The sequence below is a fragment of the Barbus barbus genome, assembly GCF_936440315.1.
Source record: "Barbus barbus genome assembly, chromosome: 15".
NCBI lineage: Eukaryota > Metazoa > Chordata > Actinopteri > Cypriniformes > Cyprinidae > Barbus > Barbus barbus.
Genome location: NC_136743.1, coordinates 23,903,779 through 23,922,981, shown reverse-complemented (window position 1 = coordinate 23,922,981; position 19,203 = coordinate 23,903,779). Strand labels below are relative to the sequence as shown.

General features: G+C 36.8%; 1 protein-coding gene and 1 long non-coding RNA gene across 4 annotated transcripts in view; both read right to left on the bottom strand.

The window, feature by feature from the left end:
* The window catches only part of LOC306881630, a 494,310-nt gene that overhangs the window by 37,931 nt on the left and 437,176 nt on the right, over positions 1 to 19,203 (bottom strand). The window lies entirely within an intron of this gene.
* LOC306881625 (mesoderm induction early response protein 1-like) overlaps positions 1 to 19,203 on the bottom strand; it is a 152,949-nt gene that overhangs the window by 7,881 nt on the left and 125,865 nt on the right. For all 3 annotated transcript variants that reach the window (XM_079435795.1, XM_079435796.1, XM_079435797.1), the window contains one exon: positions 3,039 to 3,166. In XM_079435795.1, coding sequence (XP_079291921.1) covers positions 3,039 to 3,166 — 128 coding nt within the window. The remainder of the gene's footprint in view (positions 1 to 3,038; positions 3,167 to 19,203) is intronic.

The following is a 19,203-nucleotide window of genomic DNA, read 5'->3' as shown; positions in this document are numbered from 1 at the left end:
AATATGACATAAGTTCTTAATAAATGTTTTCATAGATTATAAATGTTTTTATGATAAAATACATCCAAAAGGTAATCTAAAATTACCATTGTTAAAATCCCCCCCCCCCCTCCAAGTTCGAGTCCCCCCAGTAAATATCGGCCATTTCCACCACTGGATGCAGTTAATATAAATTTTAGCCTCATTGAGAAACTCAAAGCGAGGGTTAAATAAGTGATTGATGGTTGTTCAGGTCTATGCAATTTAACATATTGCTATAAACTTGGGATTTCACATTTTCAATCTCTTAAACTCATCCTTTCCTTACTTTCTCTCTTTCTGCAACGTGTGAATGCTTGTGTTCATGTGTTAGATTAGTTTATGTCTTAGGGTTATATAAATACAATCTTATTTATATTGAAAAGAGAAGTATCTTGTGTTTTGTGCTCACAAGTTAATGTCTTAATCTGCCGATCTTGTTACTGTGCTATTAAATAGTGTTGTCACTATATTTTGGATTTTAATATCCAGTGCAGAGTTTGTTATACGGCTCGCTCAGTGAATCGCCGTAACGGTGAGTCTGTTCAAATCCCTATAAATGATTCCCTTTGAGCTAAATTAAACTATTTATTTAAATTACATATTAATATTACTTTTTATTACATTACACACTGAATGAAAAATAAAAAATGTGTAATTAAATTAGTTAGTTATGAAAATGTTAATTACAAAGGGGGTTATATCTGATTTTTTTTTCCACACACACTCACATACAGATTTAATTGATTTCTTTCATAAATTGCAGCAACTGCTGAAAAATATGACACCAATGTTTCAGGGGTTTAGGACACAGAATAGGACACATGCTTAGTCGATAACTTTTATTTAGTATTTGGATTTATGAATATGCTTTTTTATAAGATTATAAGTGTTTCCTGTTATAACTATGCAAATATTTGATTTAAAAAAACTGTATAATAGTTACTAAACTGTTTCTTATGGTTTTAAATCTGTATTTAACCTCAGAATGATCTCAAAGTAAGTCTTATTTTGTGGTAGCTGTGCTTTTAAATTAAATTAATTATTATTAATCTTAATTCAAGTGATGAAGGACTAATCAGTGTTGAGTACTGTGAAATTAACCCTGTGTGGTTTATATGATTGAAAATGATTAACAGTTGAAAACATTAGAAATTTAGAGAAGTTATCAAATGGAATTAGTTTAGTTACACTACTTATTACAGCTGGCTGTGTTTGTTTTTATTCTGAGGTAAAATTTACTAGATAAATAGGTGATGATACTTCTATTGTGTTTTGTTTATGTATTGTTTATGTATTGTTTATATATATATATATATATATATATATTATATATATATATATATATATAAAATGAATTGGTGCGTGTATATAATTATTTATCATTTATTTTTATTTGCATTCATTTAATACAATAAATTACTCAAATTCAGCAGGTTCACAGCTGTGGCTACTTTTATTCTGAGGTAAATTTGACTTGCTATATATTTAGTAAATGGTTTACAAGCTGTCGATGAAGGTGTAATCTGCGAGCAGCTGACCGACGCAAAAACGCTGATGAAAGCGGTAAGAATAACAAAAAAAAAAAAAAAACATCGCCGATGTTTGTTCAGTAGAGTGGGCTCTTTAAATTTTTGCGCTGTCGTGATGACGCATGTCACGTGATAACATCAACATGGCAGATGTAGTATGTCCGAGTTTCATTCATACCATTCATTCTATATAGAACATACTTTTTTAACGGTCGGGAAGTAGGTTCAAATTCAAATGTAGTACCTACTTATGCAGTATGCGATTTCGAACGCAGGTGATGCAAATCATCTTCAATGCGTTTGGCCACAAGAGCCTCACGGTGAAGCATACAGTGCGTGGCAACAGTGTAGGGGCCTTTCTCTTTGATCATAGTCAAGACACCGCTGTGCTTACTGGTCATAGGGGCAGCACCGTCAGTACACACTCCAACACACCGAGACCAGTCTATTCAATTGTTCATCATAAACTGATTCATCATATTGAATATGTCCTGCCCCATGGTTCTGCCTTTAAGGGGTTTACAGAAGAGAAGTTCCTCGATAAATTTGTCCTTACCGAGGAAACGTATATAGACCATTATCTGTGCTTGATTCACTTATATCAGTACTTTCATCCAACTGCAGCGCAAGTATTCACTGGCTTGCAGTTGTTCAAAAAGTTGCTACGAAATATCATTGGCCATCTCACCTATGCGTCTGCTTACTTTATTGTCTGACAAAGGCACACAATCTACCTTTCATGCCTCTCCAAATAACTCCCTGATGATGTCTTTGTAGCTGGTAATAATAATGCTTCGCCAACTGTGTGGCTTCTTAGCACGTGCGATGTGGAGGGATGCCAAATATTCAAGAGAACACACTGGGGTCTCTTGACACCCTGCTTTAACATGCTGGTAAAACCAAACGCAATGTAAGATTTGTCATATTTTGCGGTTCTTGCCTTAGAGTTCGACAAGTCAGATTTACACTAACTGCTTGCAGGAGCGGGATTCTTCAAAAATCTTACCATCATTTGTAGTGCACGTACATAGCCGGTAATTGCTCCATTTAACTGTATGCAAAACGTTAAGAGTGCAGTATTTTGGGATAAACACACACACACACACACACACATATATATATATATATACTGTATATATATAGAGAGAGATAGATAGATAGATAGATAGATAGATAGATAGATAGATAGATAGATAGATAGATAGATAGATAGATAGATATGGTCATTAATAACTTTAGGATAAAAAAAATATTATTTTAAAAAAAAATATCTCATGTAAATCATGTAAAAAAAAACAATTCTGCCAAGTTTTTCGCAGACCCCTTAGCGCTCTCTACCCCAGTGTGAAAACCCCTGGACTATACTACATAGCTGTAACAAACTGTTCAAACACACCACATAAAACATGAATCCAACCTAATTTCTTTAAAGTATCCTGAAATACTCACCAAAGCAACAACAACAACAAAAAACACTAGGTACTTTACCATTGTGACTGCTAGTCTCCTCTCTCTCTGACTGGCTGGTGCTGCTGCTAGAGGTGGCAGGAAGGGGTGTGGCTGCTCGACTGGAAGCAGTGCTTTCTGTCTCATCTAGAAGTCTGTCCATGTAATCCCTATACACATAAAACAATGAACACACACCTTACATTGAGAAACAGCATGACCTCAGGAAACAGGACAAACTCACTACAATGAATCAAACTCTTGAGTGATAGAGCAGTACACTTGGATGTCTTTTCCTCTGAAACAACTACTCATTATTTTCATTAGTATAATTTTGATTGACCTTTTTCATACATTAAGAAAACTGGATGATATGGACAATAATACAGTGATGAGCTAAACTAAACCGGCCCCCTTTACCCTAGCCACAAACATATGACTTGTATATGGATAGTATTTAGATATTGTTAGCTGGACTGCATTTTTGCATCTCAAGTTTGGTCAGATAGAGCGTCCACTATGCATATACGTCAGTTTGACTGAATGAGCTGTAAATTTGCCTTCGTGCTCTATTTACAGGCATAGGAGAATAACTTGATGCTTGATATTTTAACATGACATGGTGTAAAAATAATATCTATGGAAGAGCACTTTTAAGTCCCACACAGCAAATGTCAGAGTGTTAAAATCCCAGAGTTTTGATGACCAGAGTATAATTTATACACTTTGGAGTAAACTAGGCTTAGAGTACACTTGTCAGGTTTCACCAGAAACTCTCTCAAGTGTTAGTGCATTGGTTCAGTGTTGATGTGGAGCTGTTGTAGTGTAAATAGTGGGATGATGAACTCTTTGAGAGTCAATCTGTTGCTGTCCCGTCCGCACATGAGTTTAGGTTTCGATACGTCATCAGATCGACTACGCATTGTCATTGGTTGAATCATGACGCAGCCTCGTGGACACCAGTTTCCAACTGACATTCGAAGACGTCGTCGACATTTTGATTCTGCGGGACCGTAAGTTAGGTAAGAAATCACCAAGTGAATCATGCCGAATATTCCTGGTTGTCTTCTTGTTTTAATTCTCATAACTAAAACACTAAAAACGCTAATGTAGAAGTTAGAAGAGGTGTGACGTTTTGTAATTTAGTTTAACTAGCTAACTTACTATACCAATGGTAGCTAAAGTAATTGTGAATGTTAAATCTGGTAAAAATATTTTTAGTGGTAACGTTAACGTTGATCGTTGACCATTAAATGAAATTTAAAAATGAAAATGCAGCAATCATTTGTTAACGTTAGCTGCCGCTCCCAATCTCGCGCCTTGTGCAGGCTAAATTGACTAAGGTTAGCTAACGTTAGCCTTGAAAGCTAACTTTACAGATTCCCGTCTGAAATGATTGAGTCTGACTTTATTTGCACTACATTTGGTATTGTGCGTGTTCAATAAACCAATTGTATTTTTATGTTGTAGTAATATGTGAGGAAAACTACAGCAATGCTTTTCAAAGTGCAGTACCAAGGAAAGAAGAAGTACATCAAACTCAATGGAGCATCATATCCAGCATTTCTCAGGGAGGGTAAGTTCATGTTAATAGCATTCTTCTCTTCGTTCTCTTTATAATTGAAGTTAAGATCAGAGGTCGTGTTAACCGAATATTTTCCGTCATTGACTATTTTTTTTTAGCAGTGACGGAAACATCTGAAGGCCGAATCAGGGTTCCTACAAAGTCTCGAAAGTTTGAAAAATGCTTGATTTTAATTTATTTTTTCAGGATGTCAGATGTAACTAAAAATATAAATAAAACCGTCTGGCAATCGTTATTTTTTGTTTAATGTCGCGAGAGCACGTCTCGTGCAATTCCATGTATTTGGCGCCTTGTGAATTCGCCTGGCGCGCAAACATCTAGGCTACATTAAGAAATGTTGCTTGCTGTAATTTTATCGATAACTGCCTAGAAGATGATAAATAAAAACTGATTGCGTCGACGATCAACAGACTGAAAGGCATTCTGTTATGTAAGAAACACACTGATGTCAGCGCTATGGGAGAATAAGCCTTCACCAGCCATTCCAAAGGTAATCGGAGACAAATTAATTTGCCTGAATTCTTTAAAAACATTATTAAATTAATTAATATCGAATCAATATATAATTGTAATGTAGGGAGGGGAGGGGAGGGGGGATGTTCTTTCCGTCGTGCACGTTTGTGTGAGCACTCCGGTTTCTATTTACAAAAGCAAAAGTTTAAATTTTAATGTCTGCAGCATTGTATGCATTGTTAGCCAGTCGAAAGTTTAGTTTTTCATGATGCTTAGAGGACGAAACTTTCGGAGTGACCACCGCTTTTACCAGAGTGAGTTCTGTAAATAATCGTTCCGTGATAGGTAGTAACCATAGCAACGGACGTGAAAAACAAAATCTGATATGACAATATAGATCATCATGTCTTATGTGTCATGTCTTGTGCATCATGTCTTATGTGTAAATACAGACTAATAGTGCCACTGACAAGAATAAATAAAACAAATCAGTGTTGGCTGATGATGTAAGGTGACCTTGAGTGTCAAGAAAGGTGCCTATAAATAAAATGTATAATAAATGTATAATAATAATAACTAACACAACAGCTTATGTGTTATGTTTTTTCTGTATTCAAAGCTAAAGAGAAGTTCAGCATACCCCCTGAGACAAACATGTATGTGCTGGATGACAGTGGAACAGAGGTTGATGAAGAGGTCTTCAGCGACATCTTGGAGGAAAAAGCAGACATCCTGTGGACCATTGTTAATGTTCTTTCAGTTTCTGGTAAATGGTTGTACAATTACAATGTACATTGCAGGGTAACAATACCAATGTGTTAACATTGTAATTTATTTGCTATCACAAAACCAAAACAGTAGCTTCTCACCAATGCCCGATTTGTGCTTTCTCTGTTAAAGGACTACTTTGCTTATTTCCAACCTTATCTCTTATCTGTCAGTGTTCACATAAGGATGTGAAAAAATACTTTTGAGTTAAAATGGATTAGCCGGTAAGACTGTTGAGCCGAGTACTTCTCAAAAAAACAGTCAGTCTTGCCATCTAGTAGTTAATGTATCATGGCCTAAACTGCTTAAAGTCTGGCCACATTAACTACCAAAACTCATGTAATTTATAGATGGCAAAGAAAACAGTTTCCTGGAAGCAGTCTCACCATGCCTTTTTTTAACCTTTCCTCACTTAAACCTGTGGAAACATTGACTGAAATATATTTTTTTAAATGATTATCTTTTTGCCCTTTTCAGACTCTCCCATCCAGTCCTCGTGCACAGACACCTTGTCACTATCATCACCCTCATCAGACAGTGATGCTTCTCTGATGTCCCCAAAAAGACAGCGCATTGATGACGCCTTTGTGATGTCCCCAAAAAGTCTACATACTGATGACAGTTCTTCACAAGCCAAAGAGGTGATGTTTTTTCAGAACATTTTTCTTTATGTTGTAAACATTACATTTACCTGTTACTGTTACCATAACATTTCCCTGTTGTCAAGCTTGTCAAAAGAATTCTGGAACAAAAGCCTGGAGGGGAGAAAATCCTTGCAAAATATGCAATGACAGGAGAGATGAAGGACCGAGCACGCCGTGATCTCGTCAGCATTGTTGTTGCTGAAATGTTTGAAAAGTATGGGTAAGTAAAATGCTTTATGGTGCATGATTTGGTAAAGTGTATTCATAGTATTCAATTGCTGATTTGGTTGTTGTAATCAAATAGGTGATTATCATTAAATGACAACCATGGCCAATGAGCTGTGGCCTTGCGCAGATCATAGGTTTTCCGGTGTGTTGGTTTTAATACACAACATTTATTCCACAGATGTGCTCCCCCTATGGATAAAAGAGCACAGTATGCATTGGGGATAGTAACACTGTTCCCCTCTCTAAAAGATCCCTACTCCAAAAAAGGCTATGTGAGTACATATTTAAAAGTAAGGTTAATCTTAATAAACAAATAAATAATTATGTGGTGCATTTTAGAAGTCTAACACTTCTTTTCCAAAGATCTCTATTGATTCATGCTGAAACTATCCATCTTTGTTGATACTGTCTTTAGGAACACTTTTTTGACATAGACAGCAATGAGGGCTACATTGCCTGGAAGATTAAAAACACACAGCGAGAACTCAGCAATGGCGGTACCAATGGAGGTAGGAGAAGGAGCTCTCACACTACAGGCAGCAGCGGACCAAACTTAGAGAGAGAAGTGACTAAAGCGCAGCAGTTGGAGGGAGACCAGTGTCGTGAGGCCATATCTCTACTGAAACACAGCACAGACAACGAACAGATCTTCATGAAAATGAGAGAAACCTTCCAGCACAGGCAAAAGTTGATCCATGATCCTGAGCAATGCAGCGCAGTGCTTACTGTGTTCCCAAGGTTTCTTGACACAAAAGGCCTGGCAAGTTTTTTTTTTTTTTTTTTTTTGTAAGCACATTTATTATGTTTTTGCAATGTCAAGAACAGCTGTTCAAAGCTGATAACGGTCACCTACAACTATACCACCATCATCAAATACACATATGCTTGCTTCCTCCCCTTTAGGTGGCGCAAGACTTTGACCTGTTGTTTGGAGCTGAGACTTCATCAAAACTCCTTGAGAAATGGGATTTCCTGAAGGCCAAAGTAATAGAGCAAGCCAAGGACATTAGCAAGACACCCCTGCTTGACCATCTCATCCAGTCTGCAGAGGAGAACACTGATGAGGATGACGAGGTCCCAGGTAAATAATTTACGTGAATCTGGTGTGTATCTTTTAAATGTCGATTTGCTTAATTTATTTACCATGACAAATAGTTGTGTAGACAAATAATATATTTTTTAGGGCTGCAACAACTAATCGATAATCAAAAACAAGTCCGTACATCAATCAAACGGCGGTCGGAATGGAAGCGCAATAACCCTTGACTGAAGCCCATGTAGATTAATTTACTACCGTTTTCATAGGCTTCAATTGGCACAATGTTTGAAGGAGAGCATTGTGCAGAATAAAATTTCCTTGATAAATTGGCCTTTTAATCCAACCAATTGATTAATAATTGACAGGTTAATCGATTATCAAAAAAATTGTTAGTTACTAGTATTGTTATTGAAAGAGTTTTGAGTTTTAATATTAATGTAGTATCAAAGGTTTTGGTCAGGTGTATATCATGCTTAAAGCAGGTGCTTCTGCCTTCTCAGGTTGGGATAGTGACATGGCCTCACTGCTACTGCTGGTCTACCTACTGCCACCTCCTCCAAGTGGAAAGAAGGGAGCTGTAAAGATCAGTACCCGGGAAGCTGTGGACCATGTAGTCAAATTTCATAAGGTCAGTGTGTCCTAATCTCCAATGGCAATAGCCATTGTCAAAAGGCAATTGTGTAACCCCCCCCCAGATTATTGATCTGTTTTTTTCAATGCCACCTCCACAGAATTTTAAGTCTGATAATTTATGTTTTGCCTCCTTGAAGTGCATAGTGAATAGAGAGTGGGGTTCACCTCTTTTGATTGCAGTCTTGTGCTCGTTCTATCAGAGTGTGACTTTAGGAAGTCACAGACAGGTTTCTATCAGAGTGTGACTTGTCCATCAAAATGTGATGTTCAGTGTAGATTAATTTCAGTTTATTGTTATCTTACAGTCATGTCGCAGCCTTCAAGAGCACTCTGGTCCAAACCAGCGAAGGCAGCCCTACATCCTGGCAGTTGGGATGACAAGAAAGCACATCCACGAGTTCTACATTGCATTGGATGGTGATCTCCTTCCCTGCAAGGGCAAGTCTTCCCTGTCAGCCTTTGATGAACTTTTCAAAGCACATTATGTTTTCGGCATCTCCTATGACCAGGCCTTAAATGGCATGTACACATTTGTGCAGACCACCATCTACAACATTGATGTAGGTCATTCTCACGAAACTCCCAGAGTCAAGGACCTAAGAGCTAAGCTCCTCAACTAAAGAGTTATGATGTTCAGATGCTTTGTTTGCAAGTCTAGTTTTGTTACCGTTCAAATGTTGATCCGTCATCTCAAAGTTTTCCATGCCTTTTATCCTGGTAAGAAGTTTCAGTTGATGTGTGACCAGACTGGATGCCACCAGAGATTTTGGACTTTTTCAGGCTTTAGAAAACATCTCCATAACAAACATAGCGCTAAAAGTCTAGATCAATTTGAGAACGAACCCGTCATAGTTGAGAACGATCCCGTCATAGTTGAGAACGAAGCCGTCATAGTTGATGTATCTGATGAACCCGTAGTTAATTTAATTCCAGAGCAACCAGAGAATTCTCAAAGCTGTAATGAGACCAGGCAACATACCCAAGAAATGTGTGCATCCCTTATTGCAAATCTCCAAGGCTGTGGTGTGGCTACTAATGTCATAACGACTGTTGTTGAAAATATGGAGGAACTTGTAGAGCAATTGCATTCAAATGTTAAAGATGATGTTGTAAAATTACTCTCTAAAGATGAGGAGATCAGAACAAAGTTTGACGATTATTTTGACAACCTTGAAAATCCATTTAGCAAACTGAACACTGAGGCAAAAAGGAAAAAACATTTCAGTGAGAAATGGGGTATTGTAGAACCTGTTGAGGTAGCCCTAGGAATGAGGTATGACGCTAGAAGGAATCGAACTACTGGCACATATGATCAAGTTCCCATAACAGACAAATTTGTTTATATTCCTCTACTGCAAACTTTGAAGTTCATATTCACCAACCAAGAGATCTGTGATCATTTTGTGCAGCCTTGTGAGAAAACTGGGTTTTACAAAGACTTCTGTGATGGTAACTATTTTAGAGATCACCCCCTCTTCTCTGAAAAACCAAACTCTCTCCAAATACAGATATTCTACGATGATTTTGAAATGGCAAATCCACTCGGATCCAAGCATGGTATCCATAAGGTTGGAAGTATATACTTTGTTTTACGAAACCTATCTCCAAAGATAAACTCCGCTCTTATGAATATTCATCTTTTAGCCCTTTTTCATACTGAGGATGTGAAGAAGTATGGATTTGATTTAATCTTACAGCCCCTCGTACGTGATCTGAAAGTCCTTGAGTGTACTGGAATTGAAGTTCCTTTCTCTGATGAACCAGTTTACGGAACAATTGCACAAGTAACTGGAGACAATTTGGGATTGCACACATTACTCGGGTATGTTGAATCATTCAGTGCAAACTATTTTTGTCGTTTTTGTCTAGTGGACAAACAGACCTCACAAACGGTTTTCAGGGATGATGATCCAAGAATAACATTGCGTAATAAAGCACTGCATGATCAGCATTGCAATGACCTCATGGTAGATCCTACACTGCCATCCACATTTGGAGTTAAGCGACAATGTTTATTCAATGATCTACAGTACTTTCATGTTTCTGAAAATTATGCTGTAGACATTATGCATGACATATTGGAAGGAGTGGGGCAATTTGAGCTGAAGTTGCTGTTTGCTTACCTCTCAGACAACAAAATCATATCCAAGACAGATGTTTGTAACCGAATATACTCATACAATTATGGCTTCGTTGAACGAAAAAATCGTCCAACCAGAATAAACTTGGAGCAGACTGGAAACGGAATTGGTCTCAATGCCATTCAAACTTTTTGCTTAATCCGGAATATGCCCTTGATATTTGGAGATGTTTTACGAGAAGGAAATGCCCACTATAGACTCTTGTTGCTTCTGTTGCAAATTATGAACATTATATTTTCTCCAGTTGTTACTGATGGAATGACAGTATGTCTGAAGCATCTCATTGTTGACCATCACCAACTTTTCAAAGAGCTTTACCCACATCGCAGAATGATCCCTAAACATCACTTCATGATTCATTACCCCAGAGTAATTCGAAAAATAGGTCCAATTCTACATGTTTGGTCAATGAGATTTGAAGCCAAACATAGGTTTTTCAAGAACACAATCAAAAATTTCAAAAATATAACAAAGTCATAGGCCCAAAAACATCAGATGGCTATAGCATACCATTGGGAATCAATGGCATTTAAAAGTATTGAATGTGGGCCAGTAAAAACTGTTCAGCTCATTGACTTGCCACATGGTGAGATGATTGCAGAAGAACTGCAGGTTGACTTAGACTGTGAAGTTGATCTGACTTCTTGGATCACTTGTTTTGGAACTGAGTATCGTCCAGGCCTTTTAGTTTGCACGGACAAAGAGGACAATTTGCCTGTATTTAGTCAGATAAAAGACATCATTGCATTTAATCGAGAATATTTTCTTGTAACAGAGGACTTTCAGACACTTTGTTTTGCAGAGCATTTTCAATCCTTTCATGTGACACAGGGAAGTGATCATAATGTTTCCATGCTTAAAGTTGATAAATTGCACTTCTTTAAGCCGTTTGATCTGCAAACTACTTATGGTTTTGATAGAGATTATCAGTATGTTGTTCCTGTACATGTGTTTGTATGAGTTTGTGGTTTTTGAACATACATGAACTGTTAAATAAAACAGACATAAAAAGCACTGACTTGGAGTATTTTCCATTCACTGATGGTGCTAGGTTTACACTGCAGGTGTTGGAAACTATTGAAACATTGTAAATAAAAAAGTACCAGCTTTAGAGTACATTTGTACTCTTCAGGTGTTAAATAATGAGCTCTGCAAAGGTTCTAGGTTTACACTGCAGGTGTTCAAAAGCACTGAAATGGTGTCAAAAAGTGCTAGTTATAAGAGTTCATTTTAACTCTCCAGGTGTTCAAATGTAACTCTATTTTGAGAGTATATATTTTACACTTTTTACAGTGTTCACTGAACACCGAACTCTTGGACCTATATATACACTGAAACCAGTGTTCAGTGTACTCCTATAGAGTACATTGAAGACTCTGATTTTTGCTGTGCACTGCATTGTTTTCCTACTGATTATTTTCTTTTTTCCTTTGTATTCCACTATAACAATATGAAACAGGACAACATATCCTTTGCATTTGTGGTCTACTCTCCCTATATATATTATTATTTATTATACATATTACAATGAGTGACTCACCAGAATGCACTACAAATCTTTTGCTTTTCTCCCCAAATTATCATGGCTCTTTTCAGGTTTCTTTTTAAACAGATGCTTTAAAATGTAATTTTCTAATCAAATCAAAATTTATTTATATAGCACAAATAAAAACAACAGTAGTTGATCATTGTGCTGTATAAAAAGACAAAGGATTAATATATAAAAAAGAGAATAAAAACTGCAAAGCATTGATATAGGGAGTTTACATTAAAAACAGCAATCAGAAAATTCAACTTTAAAAATCAAAAACCGTTGTAAGCCTGAGAGAAAAGGTAAGTTTTTTAAACTTAGATTTAAATTCAGACTGTGGAGATTAATCTAATGGATAAATGGAGACTATTCCACAATTTTGGACCAACGATAGAAAAAGCTTGGTCACCCCTCGACTTAAGTTTACATCTTGGAACCATCATCAATCTTTGTTAAGATGACATTAATGATCTAGCAGAGTTATTTAGATTCAAAAGATCAGAAAGTTATTTTGCAGCTAATCCATTCAAAGCTTTAAAAACAAAAAGCTACTTTTTAAAATAAATTCTGTAACAAATCAGCAGCCAGTGCAAAGAGTGTAATATTGGTAAATTATGATCAATTAGAGTGTCAGTCAAAAGTCTGGCAGCTGCATTTTGAACTAGAGGTCTGCATTTCCGCAGCTGTCCCACGGTTCCCGACCAGATTTCTTGCAATGCGGGATTAAATTCCCAAAATAAAATGCGGCAGCGGTCGGTAACTTTGGTGCAATTTGAACGGGAGCGGGCGGTCTAACAATATCCCGTTCCCGACGTCCTTTCAGAACAGCATATCTGTGCTTTATTCAAACACAGGCAGCCTGCACTCGACTGTTATGCACGCGCTGCACGCATGAACCAGTGCTTCGTTTTATTTGCAAGGTCTGTGCGCAGCATGTGCATAAGGATGCTCAGAGAAGGCTAGCCTACCAGTGGTGCATATATGGCCTGCAGACAGAACAGGCAGATTGTCATGAGTGACAGAGTAGAATAAAGATGGAGCAAAGTGTGGATTGCACTGTCCTTCAACTTGAACGTTCAACCAAGAACGTTCAACTTGTTTTTTTTTGTTTTTTTTTGCTTAGCCTATAATTTTAAATGACAGATGTCGAATAGATTTATTTATTTTTCTTCTGCGACACTTTTCCTAGGCTACTGTGTTTACAGCAAGATGTTAAACGAATTTAGTATTTTGACAAGACAAATAAAATTATAATAGGCCATTTTTGTACAACCTACATTTTTTTCCCTCTGCGACACTTTTGTGTCACTCCTATTGTGTTGTAAAGGTTAAACAAATTGTATCCTGACAAGACGAATAAAAAGGAATCCAATTTTTTTTTTACATATGTATTTTCTGTGACACTTTTTTTCCTACTGTGTTGTGTCTTAAGACACAAAATTAATTTAACATTTTGCTGTCAATAAAAGACTCTTGACTAGACGAATAAAATAACAAATACAATTTTGCGCAGACTACATTTTTATTTGTTAGCCTCTCTCTTTCTTTCAGTAGAGGGAATTTAAATGTGTGATTCTGTAAACGATATCTAAATTTAGCAGGAACGGTCGGGTCGGGAAGAAAATAATTCAAAGCGGACGGCGGGTGAACAGAGTGAATATATCACGGGAGCCGGTGGGTGCGGGATATAACCTTGCGGGAGCGGGACATAAAAAACAGTCCCGCGCAGACCTCTATTTTGAACCATCTGAAAATGACTAATATTGGATTAAATTATTCAAATATAAAGATAATTACAATAGTCAAGTCCAGATTAAATGAACACATGAATCACTCTCTAAAACTCTGCCAATGTTAAAGGGGTCATCGGATGCCCATTTTACACAAGCTGATATGATTATTTAGAGTCTTAATGAAAAGTCTATAACATACTTTGGTTAAAATTTCTCAATGGTAGTGTAAAAAACACCTGCTTTACCCTGTCAAAATCAGCTCCGTTTTCATCAAGCCATTATAGTCCATGTTGCTTTAAATGCTAATGAGCTCTGCTCGCCCTGCCCTCTCTTCCATGGGGTGATGGGCAGACTTTAAACTTCAGGCCGCGAAACTGGCTAACTAGCAAATTATTAGGAAAGGCGATTTGCAAAGATTCATAAAAACACTTATACTCACTTCTTCTACAAATTAAGCTGGATCACGAATGATTCATACGAACAGACACATTTAGGCAGATCGGGGATCATAGCATTCCCTTCAAAACGAAAGGAACGTTAATCCTCTGCATCTTCAGCGGCACAGATGTCAGGAGTTAATGACGACTGCTGTATTCATTATTACATCCAACAACAAAACACCTCAATCGCTTAATCGGAGGCGTTCTTGTCTTCCCCTGCACAGGAGTCTGAAGGCGGACTGATGACAGCTCTCTCAGGGCAGATCTAAGGTAAGATGGCCTTGTCAATCGACTATTGTGGGAGCAGCCTGTGCAGAACTACGTCATTCTGACAGGAATCTCAGAACAACCTGATTTGAGAAAGGGGATTTTAAAACAGGGATTAAAAAAAACACTGGGTGGATTTTTATCATTATAGGATGGATGTGTACACACACTTCCAGCGCACATTTATGTTCAAACAACTTGTAAAGTGAATTTTGCATCCGATGACCCCTTTAAGAAACTCTTAGCCTTAGACAAGTGTGCCACACAAGCCTTGACAAGTGAAGCCAGAAGGTTTCGATTGCCCCCAGGTATAGGTCATAAAGCCCACCCTCTCCATGTAATCTAATGGGACGCGAGACAAACTAAATAATTAAATTTCTAACAAAATTTTTTTCTAAAGATGGTTTTTGTAATTTTATGTGGATTTTATGATGATGTAAGTTCAAGTGTTAATAAAAAAAATAAAAAAAAAGTTTGGTTTTAGTTAGTTACATGATGTTATAAAAACGGGAGTGTGACGTAATGATTAAGCCATTTCCACCACAGGACTTTGGGACTGTACTCGGTGTGTTTCCACCACAGGAACCAGGATCTAAATAAAGTTCTAGGTAAAAATTTGCCCCTCAGAAAGTCCCTGCTCACAAGGTAGTACTTTTTCAAAAGTCAGAAACTTCGGGGGTGGGACTTCGGTACTGAACATGCTGATTGGTTGCGTTCACGCAGCATTGTATTTCAACCACCATTTATTCAAATAATTTTAAAAATATTACTGTTATTGTGTCATGAAATGTAGTTTTAATAGTATTTCAAGCAAGAATGTAGCTGTTTAAAACTGAAATCTGTATTTTATTTTTGAAGTCAGCGCCTATTTGAAAATGTGGTTTACCAATTTCGGAAATGTGAGCTCCAGGCGATAACCGGGCGCTCAGTACTCATGTATCCCGCCGGGAGCAGCCTGACCTTTGATTATACAGCCTCATATGATTACTGAACTTTTAAAAGGCAACGATTTAATTTAAATTAGCACAGATGAGAAGAAAGGCGGAACGAGTGAAGGAGACACGCTGAATGAAAATGCACATTCGGCACTAGAGGACGCTGACAGAGGCAGAAATGCAACCGTTACCCCAGTAACCCTGTAAACTAGGGATGTGCATCTCCATAACTGAGGCCGATACGATACGCATCTCGATGCATAGCCAACGATACGATACATTGAAGATACATATGAAGCAGCTAGCGATGTGATGCAATACGATTCACCCCTATTACGATGCAGTGCGATTAAATTTCGATTCGATTCGATTCAACGCAATGTGATTCAATGCAATGGAAAAAATATGATCGCTTTTTATTTAATTATTTCTTTGGTTCAGACAGACAGCAAATCATAAATTAACTTGTGTCTTCTGACTTCTAACGCCAAATTACCAAATAGGCCAGGCTTATTTCAGTTAGTCTGACTCACTGTCAAATGATTTGGTTCCATAAAGCAAATTTAACAAAGATCAACCTCAGTCACTGTGGCTACTTATGCTGGAAAGCTAACCTGGTTCAGGGCAGGCTAAGCATCAGGATAAGCTGAGCTCCTCTAACACTGACCAATACGAATGCAATGATATTACCACTGACTCTCTCACATACTATGCAGCCTCTCTCTCTGGTTTTATAACAGATGTACCTTTTATAGTTAGAACAGATAGCATTAGAACATTACAATCTAACATTGCTCATTAAAGCATTAACAATCACTAAACTAAAAGTTAAAATCACAAAATTAAAACTACATTTTAACTGCTACAAGAAACACACATTAAAGGTGCCATAGAATGCACCGATACAATATTTTAAATTGTTCTCTGATATCTACATAGAAGGTATGTGGCTTAGGTAAGGGAAAGAATTCTCCAGAAACCGTTTTACATGTCGATTTACAACCCAAAGATTTATCCCCAGAATGAAACGGTCTGTTATTGGTTTATTTGCAAGGGTCATGAATGATAATTTTGAGCTCTGCTCTGATTAGCTGTTTCACAGTGCAGCTCAATGTTGAGCTCTGCTCTGATTGGCTGTTTCACAGTGCGGCTCATTTCAGTAGCTCGCAGGAAGGAAACACAGGGAAAATTTCAATACTTTCTTGCGTAGTTATATCATTGGGTAGTTATACTGTAAATAAAATGCGGGCATCAGGGAGCCGCTATTAATATGCTGGGCATTGAAACTGCTTTGGAATGCACGATCGTGTTTTACTTTCAGTTTCGAGATTCGCGATCGCATGTACTCTGTTTATACTATGGAGCGGCAGTACTTACCACACATTTTACAAGATCAGATGCTTGTCAGTGGTGCTCAGGATCTGTAAATCATTCGCCATCATCCTCAGGCATCTCTCCTTACTCTGTTTATGTGGTAAGTGAAATCTTATGTACTGTAACAGGCTACAGCTAGCAAGGAGCTAACCATGTCCCCAGGCGATTGAGTGGCTCGCATTATTTTATTAGAACACGTTGTTTGTTTTCCGTGCCTTTCTGAATACAGACACCAACCCATCCCTGCACTTCAAATCCCCAGCACAGCCTGGAACATTACATTTATTTCCATGATTTGCCATTTTCTGTGTTGTCCTCACTCGTATTTCTTCACAATACCTGCAGAACTTCTGGTGGTTCGTCTGGCGGCGGGCCTAGAACATGGACGGGTATATGCAAATGTTGGGGGCGTAACTATTAGTGACTATTAGTGATTATGTTCTGATTCGCCTATTTTTCAATGATCTTTTTTATTCACGAGAATAAAAATGAGGAAACAATGGTGTTTGAGGCTCACTATATGTAATTTCCATGTACAGAACTCATATTATTATTTGGGAGTAAAAGTATCCTTGAATTCAAATATGGTTATAACAGAAATTAATTTAAACCCTATTAAAGATGTAATTAAAAAGAAATTCAATTCATGGTTGGCAAGAGATTTATCTCATACTGGTCGTGTTTTATTATCAGGCAGAGCGTCTATCAAGAGTTTCTTATCTCTTTTCTGTAATGGATTGTCCCAAGTCATTATGTTCCTTATTAGATAAATTATTATATAATTTCATATGGAAAAATAAATCACACAAAATTAAAAAGGAGGTTCTAAGAAATAGGATTACAGATGGAGGTCTTGGAGTTGTTGACTTTACCCTATTTAATCATGTGTTAAAAGTAAATTTGTTAAAAAGATTTGTTAAAAAAACAGACTCTATATGGAATGTATTCCCTAATTTTGTTTTTAAGAAAATTGGAGGTATTGTATTTTTGTTGCAGTGCCCCTTCTCACTTGGTAAACTACCCATTAAATTAGCAAAATTTCACCAACAGGTTTTATTATCATGGTTACTGGTTTACAAACATAATTTTTCACCTCACCGTTGTTTTATGTGGAATAATCAGAATATTATTTACAGAAATAAATCAATTTTTGAGAAATGGTATTTAAACAACGTATATATTGTTAGTCAGCTGTCAGTTTTATTCATTTCAAGAATTCTCCAGAAAATTTGTTTTTGGGGCTTCGTTAAAGGAATATAATATTGTATTCAACGCCATTCCTAGTGGTATAAAAACTCTCTTGAAAGGAGAGCAAACTTATAGTCCTACATCTTTATATAACACTTCTATTTCAATTGAAGGGATTTTGATTACTGATGACAAATTCAATAACCATTTTGTTCGTAATCTTTTGAACAGAAAATCTATTCCAGTATCATCTTTCAAGTGGATGGCGTTATACAATATTAATTGGAGAGTGGTCTGGTCTCTTCCACACAAATATTTGTTAACAAACAAGATAAAAGAAGTTACATTTAAAATATTACATAGATGTTACCCCTGTAATAGTGTACTCAATAGGTATATCCATAACATAGAAGATAAATGCACTTTCTGTGATGCTGAAGAGACAATTGTACATCTTTTTTGTGAATGTGTTTGTGTTAAAGCTTTTTGGAATGAGTTATGTACCTATCTCTCAGAAAAAACAAATGCCAAAATATGTATTAACACCTTTAGTATTATTTTTCTCTATCATAATCCAAATTCTCATATTCAGTACGTTGTTAATTTGTTTATGATTCTTGGTAAATTTTTTATTCACAAATGCAAATTTTTGGGTAAGATCCCGTTACTGTCTATTTTTCTAGTAGACTATAATTCCTATGTTTTGTCTTTGATGGGCATAAAAAACAAAACGTCTTTGAAAAGTCAAAGATTGCTTTCAATGTTTAACCTTGTATAATTATTTTTTTTTCTTCCCTCTGGCACTTTATTTTCGTGATCTATGTCTTTTTTTTTGTTGTAGTTGTTATTATTATTTGTTCCTGTTGTTATGTACTTGTTACATTTTCATTTTTGGCATTAATAAAAAAAATAAAAAAAACTAGTTACAATATGGCATAGGCATTCACCTATTTTCCACAATATTTATCTTTTGTCAGGCAGTACTCCATTTCATTGTCCTCAATGGACTCATAATAAAGTAAACACTCTAGGAGATATCTATGGTGATAGTGGTTTAAAATCCTTCCAGAATCTTAAAACTCAATATAATCTGCCAGGCACCTCCTTCTTTGTGTATTTGCGTATTAGATTGTCCCTACGGGCATATGGGGTGCCTTGGAACTCTCAACTACCTGTTCACCCTTTACGCAAACTAATCCGTCCTTCTGAGGAATCTCCCTACTCTGCTTCAGTCATCTATCTCTTTCT